This window comes from Neophocaena asiaeorientalis, unplaced genomic scaffold (assembly GCF_003031525.2).
Source record: "Neophocaena asiaeorientalis asiaeorientalis breed wild unplaced genomic scaffold, Neophocaena_asiaeorientalis_V1.1 scaffold178, whole genome shotgun sequence".
NCBI lineage: Eukaryota > Metazoa > Chordata > Mammalia > Artiodactyla > Phocoenidae > Neophocaena > Neophocaena asiaeorientalis.
This window is the reverse complement of record NW_020172371.1, coordinates 201,311-227,943: the sequence shown is the minus strand read 5'-3', so window position 1 is coordinate 227,943 and position 26,633 is coordinate 201,311. Positions and strand designations below refer to the sequence as shown.

The window sequence follows — 26,633 nt, the reverse complement described above, 5'->3', positions numbered from 1 at the left end:
AGAGGTCTAATTCCAAAGTTGTTACAATATATTATTTAGAATGTCCAGTTTTCAACAAGAAAATACAAGATAGCAAAGAAACAGGAAGGTATGGCCCATAGGCAGGAATAAAAGCAGTCATTTTCTAGTATCCAGGAGGGGGTTCAGTTGTTGGACTTATTGGACAAAGTGTTTAAATCAACTATAAAAATATATTTAAAGAAGTAAAGGAGACTATACTTAAAGAATTAAAGGAAACTATGATGATAATGTCTCACCAAATAGAGAAAATCAATAGAGGGATACAAATTAGTCTAATATTTAAAACAAAACCAAAAACAAATAGAAATTCTGGAGTTGAAAGGTATAATAACTGAAATTATAAATTCATTAGATGGACTTAACAGTGAATTTTAGCAGGCAGAAGAAAAGATCAGTGGACTTGAAGATAAGTCAAAAGAGATTATCCAGTCTGAAGAACAGAAAGAAAAAAGAATAAGAAAAATGAACAGAGCCTGTGGGACACCATCAGATGTATGCATAATGGGAATATGTATGCAGAAGGAGAGGATGGAGAGAAAGGCAGAAAAAAATTTTGAAGAAATAATGGCTGAAAATTTGATGGAAAACATTAATTTACACATCTAAGAAGCTCAAGGAACACCAGTTAGGATAAACTTAGAGAAAGACATCTAGACACTTCATAGTCAAAGTCAAAAGACAAAGACAAGGAGCAAATTCTAAATACAGCAAGAAGTAAATGACTCAACATATGTAAAATGACCCAAAGAAGATAAACAGCTGACTTCTCATTGGAAACCAACAAGTCCAGAAGGCATTGGGATGACATATTCAAAGTGTTGACAGAAAAAGACTGTCAACCAAGAATTCTATATCCAGTAAAACTATCCTTCAAATATGAAGGAAAAATAAAGACCTTTCTAGATAAACAGAAATTGAATTTGTCATCAGCATATTTGACTTACAATACCTATTAAAGTGAATCATCCAGGTGAATTGAAAGGCTAGATGGTAACTTGAATTCACATGAATTAAAACACTTTTCTCCTAAATGTGAAAGACATGAAAAATTATGTAAAAGACAACTACATAAAACAATAACTACAAAACTATTTTGATGTGTTATAATGTATAAGATGCAATATGTATGACAATAATAGCACAAAGAAGGGGGAAGGAATGGAAGTATATTGGCACAAAGTTTCTATATACTATTGAAATTCAATATTAATCTTAACAAGATTGCTTTGAGCTAAAATGCATATTATAGGGAGTGACTGCTAATTTGTATGGGGCATCTTTTTGAGGTGATGAAAATATTCTGGAATTAGATAATGATGAATGCCCAATTCTGTGAATATGCTAAAAACCACTGAATTGTATACTTTCAAAAGGTGAATTTTATGGCATATGAATTATATCTCAATTTTTTAAGAGGAATGAAAATAAAGAGATGCATATTATAAGACCTGGAGCAACCTCTAAGAAAATTCAAAAAACATAGTAGAAAAATTCAACAAAGTAAGTTAAATGATACAATAGAAAATATCTCTATCATTTCCATTTAGTTGACAAGGGTAAAAGATAATTAAGAATCTTTTGTGACTAGCAGTAGTTGGTCTTTCAAAATCCAGAAAAATATTGTCATAGTGGTAAGAAATTGAGCAGAAAAATAATGACCTGGACTTTTTTCCATATGTGTCATTCCTTATGTGGTATATGTGAGGGGGTTGGCTTCTTCTTTAAGGGAAAAAATGATTAAACCACTTGTATAATTTTTACTTATTAGCACACTGTTTTGAAATCACTACATACTCATTTTTTTTTCTCCCCAGCTTTAAGTATAGATAATGATACCTGTAACAAAAGACTGTTTTGATGTTTTAGTGAATAATATAAGTAGAAATATTAAATCTGAGAAACTACTATTATTTGTGTGACACAGCAAAGCAGACTGAAAAGAGCATAAACTTTGAGGTTGAATCAGTTGTTCAACCTGAACCTAGATTTCCTCATCTGTAAAAGATGAATTGTAACACCTACATTATGTAATATTTTTAGGTTAAATCATAAGATTTGAGTAAAGTGCTTGGCTTATAGCTGGGCCCCAGTATAGACATAACTATCACTATTATTGGTCTTTCTTGTGTTATTGTTTTGTTAGCATATAATAATTTCCTTAGGCCATAGCTCTGCCCTATTAGGCATGAATTAAAAAAAAGCAATAGGTAAGAAAGCAACGTGAGTCTACCTACCACTTTTACTTTCTGTATTGTTTTATTTTTTCTACTATCACCTTTGTGTACTGTTTAAATTGTCTCTTTTTTTTCAAGTAATCCTAACACGTCTGAAAAACAAATTCTAAGAGAACATCAGGTAGGCTACAAGTGTAATATTTTTACTCATTTTTTGTTTGTTTCACGATAAAAATAGGGTAGTTCTTAATTACAGTGTGGCAATATTTTACATCAGAATTAAATACAGTCAGATTCTCTCACCATATTTCCCCTCTTTTGTTCAGTCATTTATATAACTAATTTAATTAGAGTTCACTAATCGTGTAAAATAATATTGTGACTAACCTAAAATTAAACTTTTAGGTGAATAAGCCATGGTAAAAGTTAATTGAGTAATTTGTCATAGTATTGCATGCTAAAAAAATTATTTATGAAATATTGGTCTTCAAAATTTGCCTTGTATTTTTTTTTTTTTTTTGCGATACACGGACCTCTCACCACTGTGGCCTCTTCTGTTGCAGAGCACAGGCTCCGGACGCACAGGCTCAGCAGCCATGGCTCACGGGCCCAGCCGCCCCGCGGCACGCGGGATCCTCCTGGACCGGGGCACGAACCTGCGTCGCCTGCATTGGAAGGCGGACCCCCAACCACTGCGCCACCAGGAAAGCTCTGCCTTGTATTTTTTAATGAAGTAAGTTTTGGCTAACTGATCCTTTAATTTTCCTACTCTAATTAAACTACAAGAAGCTTACTTACTTCATTATAATTAAACAGAAAATTTATATTTTATATTATATTATAGTTAAACCAAGAAAATACTTCCAGAACATTTGTTTTGGTAGATGTGGAAATACATAGTTTATATTTTCATATGCACATTATATTTAAATTTAGATAGAGGCTTGGTTTAATGTAATACTAAAAATAATAATATCTTTAAATCGTGTAGAGGCTTACAGTTCACTAAATAATTTCACTTTCGGTCTTTAATAGTCATAAGTACCTGTAAAGTATATGCTAAGTGACGTAATGTAGGTTAAAATACTTAGCGTGATAGGTACACAATAAAAACTAATCATTCATAAAGGAGAATCTAATTCTTAGAGATATCCACTGATTTGCTCATAGTCACAATATTAATATGGCATTATTGCAGTCATTTGATCAAAAAGATATAGTTAAAACACAATATTTCTTAGGCAGACTTGGAGCTAAGGACAAAAAACTATCAAAATTCAAATATGTGTATGATTAACTTATATTCATGTTCGGCTTTTGTATAATTTTTCTATTAAACCGTTTCCTTTTTATTGGTAACTAAGCAAAATATAATTCAAATCTTTGAAATAATTACCTTTATTTTTTACTCCAGTTTCCCTCCTAGAGAACACCCTGGTTGATTACAATGGTTTCTGTGCCACCCACTGGTGAAATTCATGTATATACAGAGATTATAATCCTAGGTTTTTGAGGAATTGAAAATTAGAGACTTCATTCTCTCCCATCATGAGAAATACTTCAAAGAACATAAGGATTTTACTTTTCGCTATTTATCTGTGCTCTGTTTTGAGTATATTTTCCATTTGAAATGAAATACATGAAAGTTAGCTTCATCTATATTAGTCCAATAGCGCATATTTAACTTCCTCTTCTGTACTTGTTCCTAAAATAGGAAACTCAGAAAATTCCTTTCTGCCTACAAATATGGAAATTTTAAGCTGAGAGTATATAAGATGGGGTTAAAATAAAATAGAAAAATGAATAAGTGCCTGATAAATATTAAATGCCTTTCTTTTATCCCCTTCAAGGTTTTTGCTACATAATTTTGAGGAGAAACTTTTTTTTTTTATTAGCTAGTGAATTCTTTTGGGCTCCAAAATGATCTTGATCTAGAATAAGGAATACTTTTGCTCTACAGAAGGTGTCCTGATGTAGTTATCTCATGTGTACCTACTAATTCAGAATACTTCCTTTCCTGCTTCATTCTGAATAGAGTTAAAAATCCACAGTAGCTTTGATCTTATAATTACATAGAAAACAGTGATAAATAATATACAATGGTTTGGGCTCATTTGAAATTGTATACTTCCATAAAGACCCTCAAATATCTCTTGCCATGTAATTAAAGAATAAAAATAAAGATACATAGGCTGGGAATTAAAATTCTGCTTTTGCTACCTATTTTATGAAATATTTCTCAGTGAGAAGATCCATACTAGAAAAAAATCTCATCTAACCTTGACTGTCTTGGTGATATTCTTATTAAAAAGAAACAGTGGCATCAAGTCATGGAAAAACAATTTATGAAGTATATTTTTGGAACTTAGTGTTATGTGAATAATGGGTGAGTAGCTTGCATTTGCTATATTTTGAATGCAGAAAAATTAGAGTGCAAAGATTTTATATTTCTGATATCTTTTACTTGGAACATGAAACAAATTTTAGCACTTGCAGAATATAGAAATTTACTTTGACTAAGGAGGAAAAGAAAGAAATCAACTTTTAACAATTAGTCCAAGAACCTGGATACTACACAGTTCAAGCACTGTGTTAGGAATACATAGATATAAACGAGAACAATTCAGATTCATCGTTGTAAGCGATTCTATTTAACATATGAAAAACAGCTTTCAAGATTGAATTACTGCCCTTTGAGATAAAGGCTAAGTAGGCTATTCTTAGTCATCTCATAATGTTTAAAAGTGAGGGTTTTGGATATACAGTCCATTCATTCTAAGCAAATTTTCTTTATGTTCACTTAGATGGCAACAAGAGATAAAATGTCTTCTGAGTTGTTAAAATAATATATAATTAATGAGTAGGTTTTTCATCCAGTGTCTCTTAAAAGCCCATGTGAAATGTAACCCTGTTGTATGAAATAGTAATTCTTTTCATCTCCCTGTCATTCCTTCTACTTCCGTAATGATAATTTCAGACTCCAAGTAACTCATTCAAAGTGACATCAGTAGGAAACTTAATGATACAATCTGAAAACATAGGAGGAAACACAGGAAGTATCTAGTGTAACTTCCTATTCGAAGCAGAAGTTCCTTATATAACCTCGGTAATGGAGTGGTTCCTTTCTTTGAAAGATAGAACTTTTCATTGATAAAGAACATTTTAATGAACCCTAATCTGCTTCTTTCTGTATCTTTTACCATTTATTTTGGTTTTACCTTTTGGAGCCATGAAGAGCCTTCAACTATTTGAAGATATATTATGCCCCCCCCCCCTTAATTCTATTTTCTAATCACATGGCAACAAAGGCATTGAAACCTGGGCCTTCAAACTCTGTGTCTGAAGGGGATGTTAATAGAGTCTAAAATGTACTGAACAGAAATTACTTTGAGCAAAGCTATGTTTCTAAAAGAGTGTCTATCAGCTAAAATGATGTATAGCACTGATATGTGTAAAAGAACTGTGAACTATTGTTATCATTGTAGGGCTTGGAGAAATTACTCCTGGATATACAAGAGATTATTTTCTTAGTTATGGTACTCTGTGTGTCTAAAGCTGTATCAAGACAGAAGCAAGAATCAGCATTTGGTTTTTCAGGAAGATATAGCAAGTTCCACATTTCCATGGATGAGTGGCAAAAATATCAGTCTGAGTAGCAGGGGGAATGGGACCCTTAATGTCATTGATCTAAGTGAGAATGGATATTAGCCTTTCGTGGCCCTAAAATCAGGTAAATTGTGTGCTTTCGTTTTCCTCATCTGTAAAGTGGCGAAAATGTAAAGTTCTACCTATACCATCCCCCAAATATGCTGCTTTGGCATAAGGATTCTTTTGAGCTGAAGGCAAATGAGAAACAGCCAATATAGGAAAAGCTCCTGACCCTCCCCGTTTCTGCCTAAATTCAGGTTATAAATTTCCCCTTGTGAAGGTGTCCGCATCCCCACCTCTACCAGGAAGAGGAGAATGACTCAATCACTGGAGACACACTTATCACCCCATACTACACAAGATTGAGGCTTCATAACAAACCTTACAAACGTAACCCTTATCTTCCATTAGTTTTCCACATATATTTACCTTCCCACAATTTACCACCCCTAGAAGCCCAAACTGCTTTTCCTTTGTCTTGTCACTTCTCCACAATTTATTGCTCTTTGTTAAAATGATACATACACCCTTGGGGTCTAACTGCTTCTTTGGGTTTTCATTTCTTTTCTATGAAGAACTCAGTATGCATAAGTAATAAACCCTTTCTCCTGTTAAACTGTCTTTTGTCAATTTAATTTGCAGGACCCCAGACAAGTTTTCCTTCCCATACAGTGCTCAATTAAAGTTAGCTATAATAATTATTGTTATCATCATCTTCTTTAACATCATCATGGAACCAAGTTAAAAGGCTCTTGGATCACACATACCGGATTAGGGGAAAGAGTCTTTGGAAATAAGAGCTGAGAATTTAGCTTTCTAGGAATTAGCACATCATAACATGATATAAAGCCAGTGAACGTTTCCATGAAAAACAATGAGATTTTCCAAACTCAAAAAATACCTATATCAGGAATTGTGTTTGGGATTAGCCAAATAGAAGTAAAGGATAAAATGAAGTGAATCTTCAGAACATCAGCAATGGGTACTCTACCAGGAAACCCAAACCCAACTTGAGAAGATAGAAGAGAGTTTCCTGTTATTGTAGAAAATGTAGGGGGATTTTTCCCAACTTGGCAATAGATCATTGGTAGTACTTAAATTCTTGGTGCTTTGATTTCCCTACCTGTTAAATGGGGATAGTAAATGTATAGCACTTAGAATAGGGTCCAACACTGAGCCAGCACTCAGGTGTTAGTTATTAGTGAGCTTAGTGCTGCCTATCTGTCTGTAAGTGAAGTGATTTTTGCAAGTAGAACTGGAATGTTAACTAAAACTACATTATGAATTTGTTGGAGAATAAAAGAAGTAATCTGCAAAAGTTGTTCTAAGGAGGAAAGAAGAAAGTACAAAGAATTACTAGAGATAGCAGACTCTAGAGGTAAGAACAACAATCAGGACCTCTGGACTGTGTTCTTTAATATATGTCACTGTAATTTTCTGTAAATATACTGAATGCCATTCTTCCCATTTACACTTGGAATTAAAATTTACTTGGTAAAGAAAATTTTCGCCCCAGGATAAAGAGACTGTAGTGAAATGACTGTGTGGATTGGGACAGGGGATATTGGGAGTAGACATTTAAACCAAAAAGTAAAGATTCACAGTTCTAGATGTGTGGGGCTGGGCTATCCCAAGTATCTAACCTCATGAATTGATTTGCAAGAGGGAAAGAAGCCTTCATTTATTCATTAAAAAATACCAGATACAGGGATAAATGCTGGGTTACAAGACTGAGAAGGTCACTGCTTAGCCTTTCAGGGAGAAGTTTTTATGTGGATGCTTGAGGACAGAAATTAAGGCATCAGCAAATATACTCTAGATCAGTCCTATAGAATGTAAGCCCTGAGGAAACTACAGTAAGTAAAAAAGAAAAAAAAAAGAGTTGTTTTACAGAGGGATTTTGTGAAGAGGGCAAGGACAAGCATTACTTTTTCCATGTTTAGGCAACAAAGTGTGCTACATATTCCTAATTTTTGCAGGGAACACTAAATATAATACTGAAGCAAATGCAGCACCATGTGGTATCTTGAGGGTTTGTAGGTTTGGCTATACCAGGTGACAGTACCCAAGACAGGTAAAGCAGCATTCTCATGGAAGTCACGGGTGGTGAAATGGCAGAGCATCAGCAGAGACCACAATGCCTGGTGGGAGATTGTGGATTCCCAACAGACAGGGCGGTACTCAGCAGATGCCCAGCAAATGATGATGGATGCCCAGTGGGCGATGATGGATGATCAGTGAGAGATGTTGGATTATCAGCAGATATAGTGAATGGTGGCAGGTGACGGTGGATACATACGTGCTCGATGAAAGCCCAGAACGGTTGCAACAGTGAGTGATGCAAATTGATTTATTCATGATCACATGTGAGATAACTCTTGGGGACTTCTAGAAGTATTTGGAGGGAAGGTGTGTACCTTTCTAGGGGATTGGAATAACTTTGTTAGCACATGGGGATAACAAGCCAGTGAATTTAGGGTATTGATATCAAGGTTGTTTCTTTTGTGCCCACAAGCTGTGAGTCCTGTCACAAACTTAAATGCTTTTAGGGACCAGGTAGGTTTATAATCAGTGAGTAAGGCAGCAAGGTGTAAGAAAATGGGGAGTAGTAGAAACACAGCAAAGTTGGAACACATACACAATTGAATAAAAGATATTCAATTTACGAAGTTCAAAAATCATTGGTTAGGGGCTTCCCTAGTGGCGCAGTGGTTGAGAGTCCGCCTGCCGATGCACGGGACACGGGTTCGTGCCCCGGTCCGGGAAGATCCCACATGCTGCGGAGCGGCTGGGCCCGTGAGCCATGGCTGCTGAGCCTGTGCGTCCGGAGCCTGTGCTCCGCAACGGGAGAGGCCACAGCAGTGAGAGGCCCGTGTACCGCAAGAATATAAAATAAAATAAAAATCATTGGTTAGGGTAAAACAAAACTCACCTGCAGGCAGAAGTCAGATAAAGAGCTACAAGATAGTGGCATCTGGTTTCGGTGAACGCTAAGTACCAATGTCCTAGAGCCTAGTACATCATTTATCTAGGAATGTGGTACCACCTTTACACAAATAAGAAAATTGTTTCATTTTGAGAATGAACTCCAGGTATGCAAATTTTGGATATATGTTAGGTACATGAGATTATCTTCTACTATTTGTTAACCAATTCAAAGAAATCAGAAAGATTCTATTTATCACATGTTTATTTCCATTAACTCTAGCTTTTCTAGAATGTTTTAGGATAAAGGCTTTTTCACTCAACGTCTTTAGAGCTAAATCATATACTTTAAAAATTATATTTTAATGTTAATGTTATAAATATAATGCTGTGTTAATATTATAATTGTATCAATATTGATAATATTTTTACCTTTAACTATTAATAAATATTAATTAGTAATAATGTTGATATTATTTATTAATATGTTTTATTAAGGGATTCCTTAATATTGGGCCAACATAGTGTTACTGGAATTAATCCCAGTTCATCGTATGATATTTTTTAATGTGACGTTGGATTCTGTTTGCCAATTGTTTATAAAGAATTTTTGTCATAAGTGATGTTAGTCTATAATATTCCTTCTTTGTGCTTTGTCTTTATTTGGTTTATGTGTTAAACCTATGCTTGCTTTGTATAAGAATTAGGAAGGTTTTTAAAAAATTATTCAATGGTCTTAAACAATTTATGGAATATTACAACTATCTGGTCTTCAAGCGTTTTAAAGAATTCCCCAGTGAAACTATCTGTATCTGATGTTATTTTTGTGTGGTAGGTCCTTGATAACTTTATTTCTTCTACTGAAATTGTTCTCTTTCTTTCTATATCTAATGAGGTTAATTTTGCTAACCTGATTTTCCCTGGGAAACTACCTTTTTTTTTTAATGTTCTCAATTGATTTGCATATAAACCTACAAAGTAATCTAATTTTTAAAATTTACTTTGCTTCAATGGTTATTTTCCTTGTTATTTCTTATTTTGAATATTTTTGTTTCTTCCTTTTTCCTTGTTTCAGTTAGCTAGTGCTTTTATTTTGTTTAAAATTTCCTTTTATAAAAGCAGGATTTTGATTTATTAATTAGGTATATTGTTTTTCTATTCTCTACCTAATTAATTTCTGCTTTTATCTTTAGTTTGTTTCTTTGTGCTTTCTTTTGAGTTACTTTGCACTTCTTTTTCAAGGTTGCTTTCTAGGAATTTAATTCATTTGTATACCTTCATTTTTACTTATAAAGGTGATGAGGGCTATGAATTTTCCTTTGATCATTGCTTAAGTATCTTCTATAGATTTTGATATGTAGTGTGTATGCTATCATATTTCTAAAGTAGTCAGTAATTTCAGTTTGCATTTGTCCTTTTGACCAACAGTTGTTTAAAATTTGTTATAACTTCAAGATCAGATGGTCTTTAAACTTTTGTTGTTAATACTTTCAAGCGTTATTGTGTTCTTATCAGAAAGTATTTTTCATAATAGTTTTACTTTTCTAACATTTTCTTTGTGGCCTAATGGATAATTAATTTTTGTGAGTGTTCCATGAACTCGTAAAGAAAATATACTTTCTATGATAAGGGTATAAAGTTTAATATACACCCATAAGACCTACATGTCCAATTTTTTTGTACTGAGTATGATATTTAAAGTCTCCCATTAGTAGAATGTATCCATAAATGTATCCTTCCATGTTCTTTAGTTTTTGCTTTTAAAAGAGCATTGCTGTGTTATTGGAGGCATAGATATTCTTAACTGCTATATACTTGTTAATTACAGCTTTTAATCATAAATAAACATCCTTTTTGGGGAAAAAAAGCATCATTTTTTTTTTTACTCTTACTGGTTTTTTAATTTTTTATTTAAAATTTACTTTGTCAGATGTCAACATCACAATTTCTGTTTTCTTAGTGTTTCTATTTGCTTACTATACCTTTGCCCATCCCTTTATTTTAACCATTGTGATTCACTGGGTTATGAGTTCCACTAAATATAGAGTATAGTTAGGTAATTTGTTGTAAGCCAACTTGAAAATCTTTTATTTTTAATGATAAGTTAGGTTCATACAAGTGTATTGCTATTACTGGTATGTTTGTTTTCAACTCTGTCATTGTATCATGGTATAATGTTGAGAGTATTGTTTTATTTTCTTGTGTTTCTTCCTCTACTTGACTTTTTTTTTTTTACTCTTCTATTAATTGCATTTCTTTTGGTTTTAGATAGGTTTGTCTTTTTGTTCTAGTGGTTAACCTTATATCATGTTTATATCATGTTTTCTTTACATCCTGTTTAATACTCTTAGACCTCTGTTTTCTTATGAAATCTAGTTTTTCTGGCTTGCCATTTTTTGGAGTCATATAAATTAACACCCATCTTTTGTTTACAGAAAAATCAATGAAATTATTCTACTTTCTTCTTTCTCTTTTCTTCCCAATTTTTAGTTGCATTGCTTCTAAGTTGTTAGACTAACAAATAATATATATCATATAAGATATGACAGTATTCTTATGCCCTTATACCACCTTTATTTCTGTCTTAGCTCTAAAATTAAATATATTAAACACTCATGATCCATCTTTTTGAGGAAAAGTTCCCAATCATCCCTTTGTTAGATGAATCTTATCCATTATTCAGTTTCTTAAGAAGGGCTCATGGGTTCAGAATTCTCTGGGTTTAAAAAATATTAAACTTTTTACAGTTTGATGGCCAACTTGTCTGGATATAAAATCTTGGTTTGAAACTTTATTTGAGTATTTTTCTTTTTTAAATTTCAGGTATAACTTACAGTAAAATTCACCCTTTTAAAACTGCATACTAGAATATATAGTTTTTAAAATTTTGAGAAATATATATACAACCACTACCACCATCAAGATATAGAACAGTTCCATACTACCAAAGTAAATGCCCCTTTGGAGTCAGCATAGGATGTTCAGACCCTGGAAACTAATGATCTGTTTTCTGTCTTTATAGATTTACTTTTGAAAGAATATCATATAAGAGGTTGACTTTTATAAAAATATTGCTTCAGTGTTGCTTTGTTTTGTTATTTTTTAAAATTATGAAGCCAGTCTAATTCTCTTGCTTTTGTAAATTATTTCTTATTTTTGCCTGAAGATTTTTCTTTCTATTTAACACCTAATGTCTCAGATATATCTCAGAGTTGACTGTTCCAGGTCAAATTTTTGGTACTGGGTTGGCCCTATCTATATGTACATTTAGACCCTCTTTTATTTCTGGAAAACTTTCCAGGATTATAGTTCTAAATATTAATTCTGTTCCATTATATTTTTTTCTTTTCAAGGATTCTCATTATACACACATTGGATCTTTTATTTGATGGTCTTCCATCTCAAACACTTTCTTTTTGACCTCTTTTACTTCTTTCTTCATCTCATTTTCATTCTTTCTGTTGTTTCCGTGTTTTTCTTTAGTGCCCCTTATTAAGTTTTCATATTAATCTATTCTTCTTTAGGCACTTTTAATTTAATGTTCATTCCAATATGATTTTATCTTTTTCTCCTATTTTATTCTCCTGGGTTCAATCAACTTTTGCTTTATGTTGACCAATTTTTTTTATCCATTTCTTTTCTTAGTTTTTAGATTTCTACTTCAAGGTTTTTTTTTTATAGATATATCTTTAAATGTTTGAGAAAATTTAGTTTATCTTGAAGTATTTTGTTACAGCTTTTTTGTTTTCTGATCATTCTTTATTTGTGGGAACTTTCATCAAATGGCTTTTTTTATTCTCATGTTCTGCTTTCTTTTTATAGTAGCTTGGTATAGATGAAAGTTGGTTGCATCTTTGAATTTGTATGAACATGGCTAGCAGTTTGTGGGTGGTTTCCATGGCTAGCGGTTTGTGGGTAGATTCCAAGATTCCAAGCTCTGGAGCACCCTTTTCTCTTCATATAACAAAGTATGATTTCTTTATTGGAGGGCTTTTGGGGTACAGTGGAGGACAGTGGGGGGAGGGTTGATGGGTTCTTACATGTTGACTTTTTTTGTCTTATAAGATGATGAAATTTCCCCTCTTGTTTCTTTTTCCCTTCACTGTGCATTTTTTTTTCAAAAGTCACCTCTCCCTTTTAACCCTTTTCTACCTCCAAAGAGTTCCTCTCCAACACTGCTTTCTTGAGTCATATGTACACTTCTAAGTCACTTCTCTAAAGGATGAGCTTCCAGAGAAGTTTCTCAGAATTTTCATACTTGGAATAGACTTTCTTTCTTATGATGATTTTAGATCAATCTTAGGCTTCCTACTAGTTTTCCTCCTCTCTCTTTCATCTAGTATTTACTGGACTGCCCTTCCTCTTCACAACAGCACATGGCGGGAGCCTAATAGAGAGCTCATTGTGATCTCTTATTTACTTTCTGCTTACAGATAATTTGGAATTTGAATGTTCTCCAAATTAGGTGGTGGTATTGTGTAGTTTTATTTATTTTTGTTGTTCTTTATTGCTTGGGGGTGTGGTGATGGATGTGTTAGGACATTTGGATTTAGGCTGATGCCATTTTTTGACCACTCATATATTTTTAAGGGAGAAACTGGCAAAATGAAATAGACACCACAAGACAAAGTATACCTTCTAAAGCACATTCATTCCAGTGACCTTTTCTTACATAACTTGGAGCTATAGTGTGGTAAAATGCTCACAGAGAAGGTAAAATACTTATACTTTGAAGTTAGTGCATCATTCAAACTCAGTAAATATAAGGAAAGCATATTTCCTGAGAACACTATTTATAAAATGCCTATTGAGACAATCTATTACCACTGTGTATTTAGAACAGGATAATTAATTTGTAAATTCCATGAGAGATTATGTTCTAGATGCAGTAATCTTCTTTTAGGACTTGAGAACTAGATACACTTTCAGTATTAGTCCTTCCAGTCTAATTCCATTATACACTCCAGGGAAAAGGGAGTCTACTTCACTGCCTTGTGAGATGAGCATATCGGCAATGAAATTCAAACTGGGTTCTCCAACTCCCTAGGAAAGAAACTTTGCAGTGTAGTATAAGTGGTTTTGATTGTTCTTAATAAATATTAGCTAGAAACAAAAGTTAGGTTAAAACGAATATGGCAAAGATATGGCAGAAAATCAAAAGAAAAATTAAAAGCTCTCTAAAATCATATATCAAAATTTTCAATGCTTGAATTTTTATTGTGATAATATGACCTTGAACTTATATAATTAATTTTTATCACTGTCTCCTTTTAAAAACATGAATTATAGACTCTATGAAGAAGAATAGCTGTTATTGAGTGCTTATTATGTGCCAAGCACTTAGTTTGTCAATGTTTAAGAAGATTACTTAAAATATGTTTTTAAAGATGATGAGCCTTGGGGACCTTCAAGATGGCAGAGGAGTAAACGAGGAGATCACCTTCCTCCCCACAAATACATAAAAAATACATCTACATGTGGAACACCTCCTACAGAACACCTACTGAACGCAGGCAGAAGACCTCAGACTTCCCAAAAGGCAAGAAACTCCCTGTGTACCTGGGTAGGGCAAAAGAAAAAAGAAAAAACAGAGACAAAAGAATAGGGATGGGACCTGCACCTCTGGGAGGGAGCTGTGAAGGAGGAAAAGCTTCCACACACTAGGAAGCCCCTTCACTGGGAGACACAGGGGGTGGGCAGGGGGAAGCTTTGGAGCCATGGAGGAGAGCACAGCAACAGGGGTGCAGAGGGCAAAGTGGAGAGATTCCTGCACAGAGGATCGGTGCTGACCAGCATACACCAGACTGAGAGGCTTGTCTGCTCACCCGCTGGGGCAGGTGGGGGCTGGGAGCTGAGGCTCAGGTTTCGGAGGTCAGATCCCAGGGAGAGGACGGGGGTTTGCTGCATGAAGACAGCCTGAAGGGGGCTAGTGCACCACAGCTAGCCGGGAGGGAGTCCGGGAAAATGTCTGGACCTGCCTAAGAGGCAAGAGACGATTGTTTCAGGATGTGTGAGGAGAGGGGATTCCTTCCCTTTCTGCCCACAGAAGGCAGAGCACCACCTAAACGAGCTCCAGAGACAGGTGCAAGCCGTGGGTATCAGCTTGGACCTCAGAGACCGGCATGAAACATTAATGCTGCTGCTGCAGCGGCCAAGAATCCTGTGTACAACCACAGGTCACTATCCATAGCCCCCTGGGAGCCTGTGTAGCCCACCACTGCCAGGGTCCTCTGCTCCAAGGAGAACTTCTCTGGGAGAACACACAGTAAGCCTCAGGCTGTTGCAACGTCATGTCAGCCTCTGCTGCCATAGGCTTGCCCCACATTCCAATTATAACTACTGTACCCCTCCCACCCCCCGGCATGAGTGAGCTAGAGCCCCCTAATAGGCTGCTGCTTTAACCCCGTCCTGTCTGGGCCAGAACAGATGCTGAGGGCGACCTACATGCAGAGGTGGAGCCAAAACCAAAGCTAAACCCCAGGAGCTGTGTGAACAAAGAAGAGAAAGGGAAATTTCTCTCTACAACCACAGGAGCAGTGGGTTAAAGCTCCACAATCAATTTGATGTACCCTGCATCTGTGGAATACCTGAATGGACAATGAATCATCCCAAAATTGAGGCGGTGGACTTTGAGAGCAATTGTAGACTTGGGGTTTGCTGGCTGCGACTGATTTGTTTCTGATTTCTTATGTTTATCATAGTATAGTTCTGAGTGCTTGTTATCATTGGTGGATTTGTTTAGTGGTTAGGTTGTTCTCTTTTTTTAAATTATTATTTTATTTTAATAATTATTTATTATTTTTTTTCTTTTTTTGTCCCTTTTCTTCTGAGCTGTGTGTCTGACAGGGTCTTGGTGGTCCGCCCTGGTGTCAGGCCTGAGCCTCTGAGGGGGTACAGCCGAGTTCAGGACATTGGACCACCAGAGACGTCCCAGCCCCACATAATATCAATTGGCGAGAGTTCTCCCAGAGGTCTCCATCTCAACACTAAGACCCAGCTCACCCCAAGGGCCAGCAAGCTCCAGTGCTGTATGCGCCATGCCACAAAACTAGCAAGACAGGAGCACAACCATACCCATTAGCAAAGAGGCTGCCTAAAATCATACTAAGTTCATAGACACCCCAAAACACACTGCCAGATCCAGCCCCACCCACCAGAACACAGGCACCAGTCCCCTCCACCAGGAAGCCTACACAAGCCACTGAAACAACCTCACCCACTGGGGGCAGACAACAAAAACAGTGGGAACTATGAACCTGGAGCCTGCAAAAAAGAGACCCCAAACACAGTATTTTAAACAAAATGAGAAGACAGAGAAATATGCAGCATGAAGGAGCAAGGTAAAAACCCAATAGACCAAACAAATGAAGAGGAAATAGGCAGTCTACCTGAAAAAGAATTCAGAGTAATGATAGTAGAGATGATCCAAAGTCTTGGAAATAGAATGGAGAAAATACAAGCAACGTTTAACAAGGACCTAGAAGAACTAAAGACGAAACAATGATGAACAACACAGTAAATGAAATTAAAAACTCTCTAGAAGGAATCAATAGCAGAATAAGTGAGGCAGAAGAATGGATAAGTGACCTGGAAGATAAAAAAGTGGAAATAACTACTGCAGAGCAGAATAAAAAAAAAAGAATGAAAAGAATTGAGGATAGTCTCAGAGACTTCTGGGACAATATTAAAGGCAACAACATTCAAATCACAGGGGTTCCAGAAGAAAAGAGAAAAAAAGGGACTGAGAAAATATTTGAAGAGATTATAGTTGAAAACTTCCCTGACATGGGAAAGGAAACAGTCAGTCACGTCCAGGAAGCACAGAGAATCCCATACAGGATAAATCCAAGGAGAAACATGCCAAGACACATATTAATCAAACTGTGAAAAATTAAGTACAAAGAAAAAAATTTCAAAGCAGCAAGGGAAAAGCAACAAATAATATACAGGAGAATTCCCATAAGGTCAACAGCTGATCTTTCAGCAGAAACTCTGCAAGCCAGAAAGGAGTGGCAGGCCATAGTTAAAGTGCCGAAAGGGAAAAACCTACAGCCAAGATTACTCTACCCACCAAGGATCTCGTTCAGATTTGATGGTGAAATTAAAATCGTTAAAGACAAGCAAAAGTTAAGAGAATTCAGCACCACCAAATCGGCTTTACAACAAATGCTAAAGGAATTTCTCTAGGCAGGAAACACAAGAGAAGGAAAAGACCTACAAAAACAAACCCAGAACAATTAAGAAAATGGTAATAGGAACATACATATCGATAATTACCTTAAATGTAAATGGTTTAAATGCTCCAACCAAACGATATAGACGGGCTGAATGGATACAAAACAAGACTCGTATATAAGCTGTCTACAAGGGACTCACTTCAGACTTGGGGACACATACAGACTGAAAGTGAGGGGATGGAAAAATGTATTCCATGCAAATGGAAATCAAAAGAAGGCTGGAGTAGCAATTCTTATATCAGACAAAATAGACTTTAAAATAAAGACTATTACAAGAGACAAAGAAGGACACTACATAATGATCAAGGGATCAATCCAAGAAGATATAGAATTGTAAATATTTATGCACCCAACATAGGAGTACCTCAATTCATAAGGCAATGCTAAAAGCCATAAAATGGGAAATCAACAGTAACACAATAATAGTAGGGGACTTTAACACCCCACTTTCATCAATGGACAGATTATCCAAAATGAAAGTAAATAAGGAATCAGAAGCTTTAAATGACACATTAAACAAGATAGACTTAATTGATATTTATAGGACATTCCATCCAAAAACAACAGAATATACTTTCTTCTCAAGTGCTTATGGAACATTCTCCAGGAAAGATTATATCTTGGGTCACAAATCAAGCCTTGTTAAATTTAAGAAAATTGAAATCATATCAAGCATCTTTTCCAACCACAACGCTATGAGACTAGATATCAATTACAGGAAAAAAACTGTAAAAAATACAAACACGTGGAGTCTAAACAGTATGCTACTAAATAACCAAGAGATTACTGAAGAAATCAAAGAAGAAATCAAAAAATACCTAGAAACAAATGACAATGAAAACACGGTGACCCAAAACCTATGAGATGCAGCAAAAGCAGTTCTAAGAGAGATGTTTATAGCAATACAATCCTACCTCAAGAAACAAGAAACATCTCAAATAAACAACCTAACCTTACACCTAAAGCAATTAGAGAAAGAAGAACAAAAAACTCCAAAGTTAGCAGAAGGAAAGAAATCATAAAGATCAGATCAGAAATAAATGTAAAAGAAGTGAAGGAAACAGTAGCAAAGATCAATAAAACCAAAAGCTGGTTCTTTGAGCAGATAAACATAACTGATAAACAACCAGACTCATCAAGAAAAAATGGGAGAAGACTCAAATCAACAGAATTAGAAATGAAAAAGGAGAAGTAACAACTGACACTGCAGAAATATAAAGGATCATGAGAGATTACTACAAGCAATTATATGCCAAAAAAATGCACAACCTGGAAGAAATGGAAAAATTCTTGGAAAAACACAACATTCTGAGACTGAACCAGGTAGAAACAGAAAATATAAACAGACCAATCACAAGCACTGAAATTGAGACTGTGATTAAAAATCTTCCAACAAACAAAAGCCCAGGACCAGATGGCTTCACAGGAGAATTCCATCAAACATTTAGAGAAGAGCGAACACGTACTTCTCAGACTCTTCCAAAAAGTTGCAGAGGAAGGAATGCTCCCAAACTCATTCTATGAGGCCACCATCACCCTGATACCAAAACCAGACAAAGATGCCGTAAAAAATGAAAGCTACAGGTCAACATCACTGATGAACATAGATGCAAAAATTCTCAACAAAATACTAGCAAACAGAATCCAACAGCACATTAAAAGGATCATACACCATGATCAAGTGGAGTTTATCCCAGGAATGCAAGGATTCTTCACTATACCCAATTCAATCAATGTGATACACTGTATTAACAAATTGAAGTATAAAAACCATATGATAATCTCGGTAGATGCAGAAAAAGCTTTTGACAAAATTCAGCACCCATTTATGATAAAAACTCTCCAGAAAGTAGCCACAGAGGGAACTTACCTTAACTGAATAAAGGCCATATATGACAAACCCACAGCCAACATTGTTCTCAAAGGTGAAAAACTGAAACCATTTCCTCTAAGATCAGGAACAAGACAAGGTTGCCTGCTCTCACTGCTATTATTCATCATAGTTTTGGAAGTTATAGCCACAACAATCAGAGAAGAAAAAGAAATAAAAGGAATCCAAGTTGGAAAAGAAGTAAAACTGTCACTGTTTGCAGTTTACATGATACTATACATAGAGAATCCTAACATGCTACCAGAAAACTACTAAAGCTAATCAATGAATTTGGTAAAGTAGCAGGATACAAAATTAATGCACAGAAATCTCTTGCATTCCTATACACTAATGATGAAAAATCTGAAAGAGAAAATGAGGGAAACACTCACATTTACTCTTGCAACAAAAAGAATAAAATACCTAGGAATAAACCTACCTAAGGAGGCAAAAGACCTGTATGCAGAAAAGTATAAGACACTGATGAAAAAATCAAAGATGATACAAACAAATGGAGAGATATACCATGTTCTTGGATTGGAAGAATCAACATTGTGAAAATGACCATACTACCCAAAGCAATCTACAGATTCAGTGCAATCCCTATCAAATTACCAATGGCATTTTTCACAGAACTGGAACAAAAATTTTACAATTTATATGGAAACACAAAAGACCCCTAATAGCCAAAGCAATCTTGGGAAAGAAAAACGGAGCTGGAGGTATCAGGCTCCCACACTTCAGACTATACTACAAAGCTACAGTAATCAAGACAGTATGGTACTGGCACAGAAACAGAAATATAGATCAATGGAACAGGATAGACCTCCCAGAGATAAACCCACGCACATATGGCCACCTTATCTTTGTTAAAGGAGGCAAGAATATACAATGGAGAAAAGACAGTGTCTTCAGTAAGTGGCACTGGGAAAACTGTACAGCTACATGTTAAAGAATGATATTAGAACACTTACTAAGACTGTATACAAAAATAACTCAAAATGGATTAAAGACCTAAATGTAAGGACAGACACTATAAAACTCTTAGAGGAAAACATTAGGCAGAACACTCTATGACATAAATCACAGCAAGATCCATTGAGAAATGGAAATATAAACAAAAATATACTAATGGGACCTAAGGAAACCTAAAAGCTTTTGCACAGCAAAGGAAACCATAAACAAGATGAAAAGGCAACTGTCAGAATGGGAGAAAATATTTGCAAGTGAAGCAACTGACAAAGGATTAATTTCCAAAATATACAGTCAGCTCATGCAGCTCAATATCAAAAAACAACCCAATCCAAAAATGGGCAGAAGACTTAAATAGACATTTCTCCAAAGAAGGTATACAGATTACCAACAAACACATGCAAGGATGCTCAGCGTTACTAATCATTAGAGAAATGTAAATCAAAAGTACAATGAGGTATCACCTCATACCAGTCAGAATGGCCATCATCAAAAAATCTAGAAACAATAAATGCTGGAGAGGCTGTGGAGAAAAGGGAACACTCTTGCACTGTTGGTGGGAATGTAAATTGATACAGCCACTATGGAGAACAGTATGGGGGTTCCTTAAAAAGCTAAAAATAGAACTAGCATATGACCTAGCAATTGCACTACTGGGCATATACCCTGAGAAAACCATAATTCAAAAAAGTGTCATGTACCACAATGTTCATGCAGTTCTATTTACAATAGCCAGGACATGGAAGTAACCTAAGTATCCATCAACAGATGAATGGATAAAGAAGTTGTGGCACATATATACAATGGAATATTACTCAGCCATAAAAAGGAACAAAATTGAGTTATTTGTAGTGAGTTGAATGGACCTAGAGTCTGTCATACAGAGTGAAGTAAGTCAGAAAGAGAGAGACAAATACCGTATCCTAACACATATATATGGAATCTAAAAAAAAAAAAAGTTCTGATGAACCTAGGGGCAGGACAGGAATAATGACACAGATGTAGTGAATGGACTTGAGGACACAGTGAGGGAGAAGGGTAAGCTGGGGCGAAGTGAGAGTAGCATTGACATATATACATGTAAAATAGATAACTATCTATTTTACATGTATATATCTACCACATGTAAAATAGAAAACTATCTATTTTACATGTATATATCTACCACATGTAAAATAGAAAACTATCTATTTTACATGTATATATCTACCACATGTAAAATAGAAAGCTAGTGGGAAGCAGCTGCATAGCACAGGGAGATCAGCTCGGTGCTTTTTGACCACCTAGAGGGGTGGGATAGGGAGAGTGGGAGGGAGACACAAGAGGGAGGGGATATGGGGATATATTATACATAGAGCTGATTCAATTTGTTATACAGCAGAAACTAACACACCATTGTAAATCAATTATACTCCAATAAAGATGTTTAAAAAAAATGAAGATGATGAAAGATGAAGGCTTCTTTCATCTTCTTTGTATAAAAGCTGGTACTAGGTATGTGTACTGCCCGGAACATAGGGGTAGGCACATGTTTCTTTCACTGTCACAATCTGTATATTGGAAGGCAATTGTCATTGTTTACAAATGACACTGAGCAATAGAGTATCTATATATGATTTTAATATATTATAAAACATTTGTTTTGCTCTTTCAAGAGTCTGCTACTGATTTATTTAATAAATATACACACATCCAATTTCTTCTGTCACACAATTTTCTTTTTTGTTTATTTTCCAAATGATACAAGTAGAATAATTAACTTTCTGATTTTTTACGAAACCTGCCACAGATTTATGACATGATCTGAGATCAAAATACTAATAAATTTGTACTTACCATAAAGGATTGCAAGCAGAGACAGTGGCATGACAAGTAGTCCCACTAGCATATCAGCAATGGCTAGGGACATTAAGAAATAATTGGTGGCATTGTGCAGTTTCTTTTCCAAGCTTACTGCCATGATAACGAGAATGTTGCCACCTATTGTCAAGATTATTATTATGACGATTGAAAGTGCTGGCCAGTTTTGTACCCCGTCTGGGAATTTGAAGCGTCCACCATCGGAGGTATTGAAAATGTCAGTTACTATGGCTGCTACTGGGCTCACAGAAATATCACATTGCCAAACCAATAGGCCAATCAGGTGCACACTGAAAATTAAGAAAAAAATAATCAGGTATATATTATATTGCTTGTACCTAATAAATTACTTATATAAGTCAACTGCTTTTCCTTTAACAATCATTATTATTATCATCATCATTTCTACTCTTAATTAAACCTCAGTATCTCTTCTTTCTCTCCCCCAAATACTTTTATTGAATGCTTAATATGAGTCAGGCACTTAGTTTACTGAAATATATATGTATAATCTCTTTTGATCTCATATAACATCCTCATGAAGTCAGTACTGATTTATATCTATTATGTATAAGGAGAGACTGAGGTTCAGAGAAGTTAAGTAACTTTCTCAAGGAAATATAGCCAGTAAGTAGCAGGGGCAGGGTCCGTACTCAAGTCCCGTTGAATTCAAAGCCTGTGTTTTAGACTTTTACTCTCTACACTCAATCTGAAACCACAGTATTGTTTGACTTGCTGAGTGACTTTATGCTGGCCCATAATTTCTTAATATCTGTCCTGTAAATTTTCCTTCTACCTGACACTCTCCCCATTTATGTCCTATGTTTTCTGGTGTTGTTCTAGGTTAGAAAATGATTTGTGGTGATAATTAACTCCTATGGGTTTGCTGCTTTCCTATGCTGGAAAAGAAATCTCTTAAGTCATTTAAAATGTACACCTCTCATGATGGTACTTATGTAGATTTTTACTGGTAGGAATTTCAGGCCAAGTGGCAGACTAATGCAAGAGAGACAGACGTGGTTATGTTTTGTACATTCCAAATTAATTTCCCCTGATGGTGATATGAGATTTATTCAGGTTTCATACATTAATGTAAGTCCCTAAATTGTCTCATGAAACTAATATTTATTTTCCTTAATAAGATAAACAAGAAAGATAAGTATATTCAATATTTCCTGCTTAAAAGCAAGAATTATTATCTGTGAATGACTCTCTTATGTGTATTCTATGTTCAGTAATAGTTATTTAATGAATACTAAGCAACAACTATACTATATGTACTAGTTGTTAAACCCTGATATTATTTATAGAGAAGAAAATTTCCTCTACTGGTACAATATGTGCTAACCAATTCTCTATGCAAGAAAATTGCATGGGGGATGGAACACATGACATTACAAAATCGAGAGTGTATGAGTTCTCCATGTAAAAGTTTTGATTTCATTATCTCGTTCACTTGTTCTTTGAGCTAAAAATATTATTTCTACAGGGAAAATATATGTGTGATTAGATTGACTATCACTTATTATCAATCATCAGAGAAACTTGCAGTAGTAACACTAGATGATTATGATTATCATAATTGTATCTATAATATTATACACACACACACACACACACACACACACCATACTTTCTGAACCAGAACTGGAACACTGAACCTGAAAAATTATTGGCCTTATTTAAACTTAAGTAAAATATTATAATAATTTTCTACCACGTTTAAAAATTATTTCTCTTAATATCTTTTTAATATACTTTATGTATTTTAACGTAATGAAGAAATCATGAAAATATTTTGACTTTCTCATTCTACAAGGGGTGAAAACTAATACTTCAGACATTTAGCTTAAAACTACTTCCTCATTAGTCAAAGCTGCCTGATATCCTAAGCATCATGTCGGTGGGAGACATACATAGTAATTTTCTTCAAATCATGAAAAGTAATCATTAAATTCTTTCCAATGCTGGATGTATTCTTTTTTCCTGAGACATAAAAAATAAGCTAAAATAATATGTGATTCAAAAAATCTGTATCATAATTAATTTGTGATTAAAGTGAATAGAAATTATAGAAATAAAGGACCAAATAAATAGAAGCAAGGTATTTGCCTTCAGCTTTGATTACTCTGTCACTGTATTTGTTGTATTTGGCATGTGGCTAATGTCCTGGCTACTTGACCTAAATGATTTTTTTTGACCAGTCACTTAACCTCTCAGAAGATCAATTTCCTCATCTTTACAATGAGGATGATCTTTATCACATTATTGTTGTGAAAATTAAATGATATATGTAAAGTCTCAAAATAATACCTTTGTCGTAATAGGCCCTCAGTAAATGTTGGAGCTTACCTTCTTTCTGTCTTCAAAGTTAAACGAAAGTATTTTGTGGTAGCTATACCCTAAATGTACTTCAAAATTTGTCAAGAATTTAGGTCCTGGTTTTATTTTAAGAAGGTACTTATTTATGCAGAACTGGCTCAGATAGTAATTTTAAATCCAAGGTCTTTTCTGGCCTAGCTGTCGAAAAACATGTTCTTCTGAAATTAAAAAAAAATTCTGGTTTAAATTAGTTGATGATCATTTCAAGTAGTCCCACAAGACTTTATGCTCACAATGATATGCTGCATCTTCAATTTTCAGTTGCAGAATCACAAATATATTTATTCTTAAGCCTAGATAATATGATCCTAACAGGATATGCAATGCAACTTCAAATTTTCTCAGTAAATTGTGAAAACATCTAAATCCTTTCACATTTCTGTAAAAATAGTAGAATACAAAATAAAATTGTATATAACAAAAGTACATGAAAAACTATGTCCAATTATGAATTTTATGATTTGAGTATCTTAGAACTTTGGGGTAGAAAACCACTTAAAACATTCATCTTGCCTACCTCTGCTGGTCAAATATATTTTTACTTTTTATTAAAGAGTCCATGAAACAAATACTGAATTATTGAGGAAGCTTGTAGAATCTAAATATATCTTTTGTGAGTTATTAAATAAAGTAATGGTGTTGGGAAAAATCCTGACAGAGTTTTTACTTCAGTTTCCTGGTTTCAATTCAATTCAATTTAATAAATTCTTATTGAGCACTACTTATGAGCAAATTATTATGATTTTTACTGCAGTCAGTCCTATTTTCTACAGTATTATAATCAAGAATTGGCTGTATTCTAATTAAACCTAATTTCTAACATTTACATGTTCAGTGAAAATCATACAGTCCTTTTACAGAAGAGGAGTAATCTAGGTCTTGTTTCTAAAGCTTATGCTGATTGCTATTAAGCCCACAGAAGTCTCATAAAATACGTGCACAAAAATCACAATTTCTATCTGAACAATTGAAATAACTTATTAATTGCTACTAAGTTTTGAATGAAAATATCTGACATTTTTAGTCGATAAACAAAATTATAATTTGATTTAAAAGTCTGAGTACATTTTAAATCTACTGAGTTTTTGCATGGCATATGACAATGGGCATTATTAGAAGAGATGAATGATCCCTTGTTTCTCTTAATGTAATGGAAAAAATTCTATGTGAATTCTTTAATTCCATAGCAGAATAATTTGGTACTCTTTAAGGTAGCCCTGCATTTGGTATATGGATCAAGGCCTATATACTAAGTTGTCCTTTCATTTTTCCCAGACCTGGCTCTTTATTTCCCTTCTTTATCACTGTCCTTCACCCTTTCCTTTTCCTCTCTGCTCTAGTTTTCTTGGAACCACGTATCCTTGAGACTATCATCACTACAATGTACAATGACATCCAAGATGGACTATAATGGTGCATATTGCAGAGGATCCAGTGTTGATGTACTTTATATCTACACTGCTCTGTAAACTGTTTCCTCAGTGAGCACTTTTATAGAAATCACAGAGGAGATTGTGCAGGAGCAAGGTGATTCAAGGCTTCTCAGTTGTACTGATCAGAGTTTACAGAGCCCTGGATCTTGTTTTCCATGCCCCCATTCCTCAAAGAGTAGGTTTAGAAGAAAGCAACCCAACCTTTTACTAAGTTAAAAAGAAGATATACCTGGATTAGATCATGTTTTGAATTGCTTAGTGCTTGAATTCAATGCTTTCCTTATCACTTTTATGTTATGTTCTATTGACTTTAACTACTGGTTCATTGTTTCAAGGCTACATCCTGTCCAGCTACATCCTCCAACCCCTATTCCCTGACTTCTCGCTCATTCTTTTGCAACCTTAACTATTTTTCATAGAACCAGAGACTTGTAAAGACATTTATTCTCTTGGCTGTTTAGTTCATGCAGGAAGGAAGAGGAAAGAACCTTTCTTATTTCTACATTTTAACCATACAGAAAGCAACCACAAGTATCAGAATTATTTTTGAATGATATTACTTGTTTGAACATATGAGTGGTTGTGTTTAATTGGAGTTCAAGTTATTGGTTTTTTTCCCATTTATTGTTTTTGAATAGAAAACACCAGTAATATTAGTCTATTGGAATGCAAGTCATTTATACAGATTGAGGCAAATATAGCTGAATAATCATATAAAAACCTTTTTAACATTTTTGAGCAAACTACTATGAAAAGTTATTTTTAAAAAATAATAGGTAATAACATCCTTACAGGAACGAGTGCACTGCCTTCCTCAGGTTCACCATAATTGCTTCAGTCTTAAGCAACCAAAGTTTAAAATTGAGAAGAGGAAATTTAACAGACTGGATTCATTATGCCATCCTTTCTGGGGAGAGAAAAAAGAAAAAGAGAGTTAGTTAAAAGTTTAAATAACTTTAATAACCTTCGATTAAATAAAAGTAGATATATTTATTAAGTGGTAAGAAATAATCAATACTAAATTTAGCAAACAAGCAAGCATATTATATAAGTGATAAAAAATGGCAAGGAGAATAGATTTTTCATTTATTTACCAATATACAACCATCAT

General features: G+C 34.6%; 1 protein-coding gene across 1 annotated transcript in view; it reads right to left on the bottom strand.

Annotated features, from left to right (window-relative positions):
* The window catches only part of HTR2C (5-hydroxytryptamine receptor 2C), a 97,262-nt gene extending 70,913 nt beyond the window's left edge, over positions 1 to 26,349 (bottom strand). Inside the window, exons 1-2 of the mRNA XM_024731910.1 lie at positions 26,315 to 26,349; positions 21,684 to 21,997 (exon numbers count right to left, since the gene is read on the bottom strand). Of these exons, the coding sequence (XP_024587678.1) occupies positions 21,684 to 21,997; positions 26,315 to 26,349 (349 nt within the window). The remainder of the gene's footprint in view (positions 1 to 21,683; positions 21,998 to 26,314) is intronic.
* Between the last annotated feature and the right edge of the window lie 284 nt (positions 26,350 to 26,633).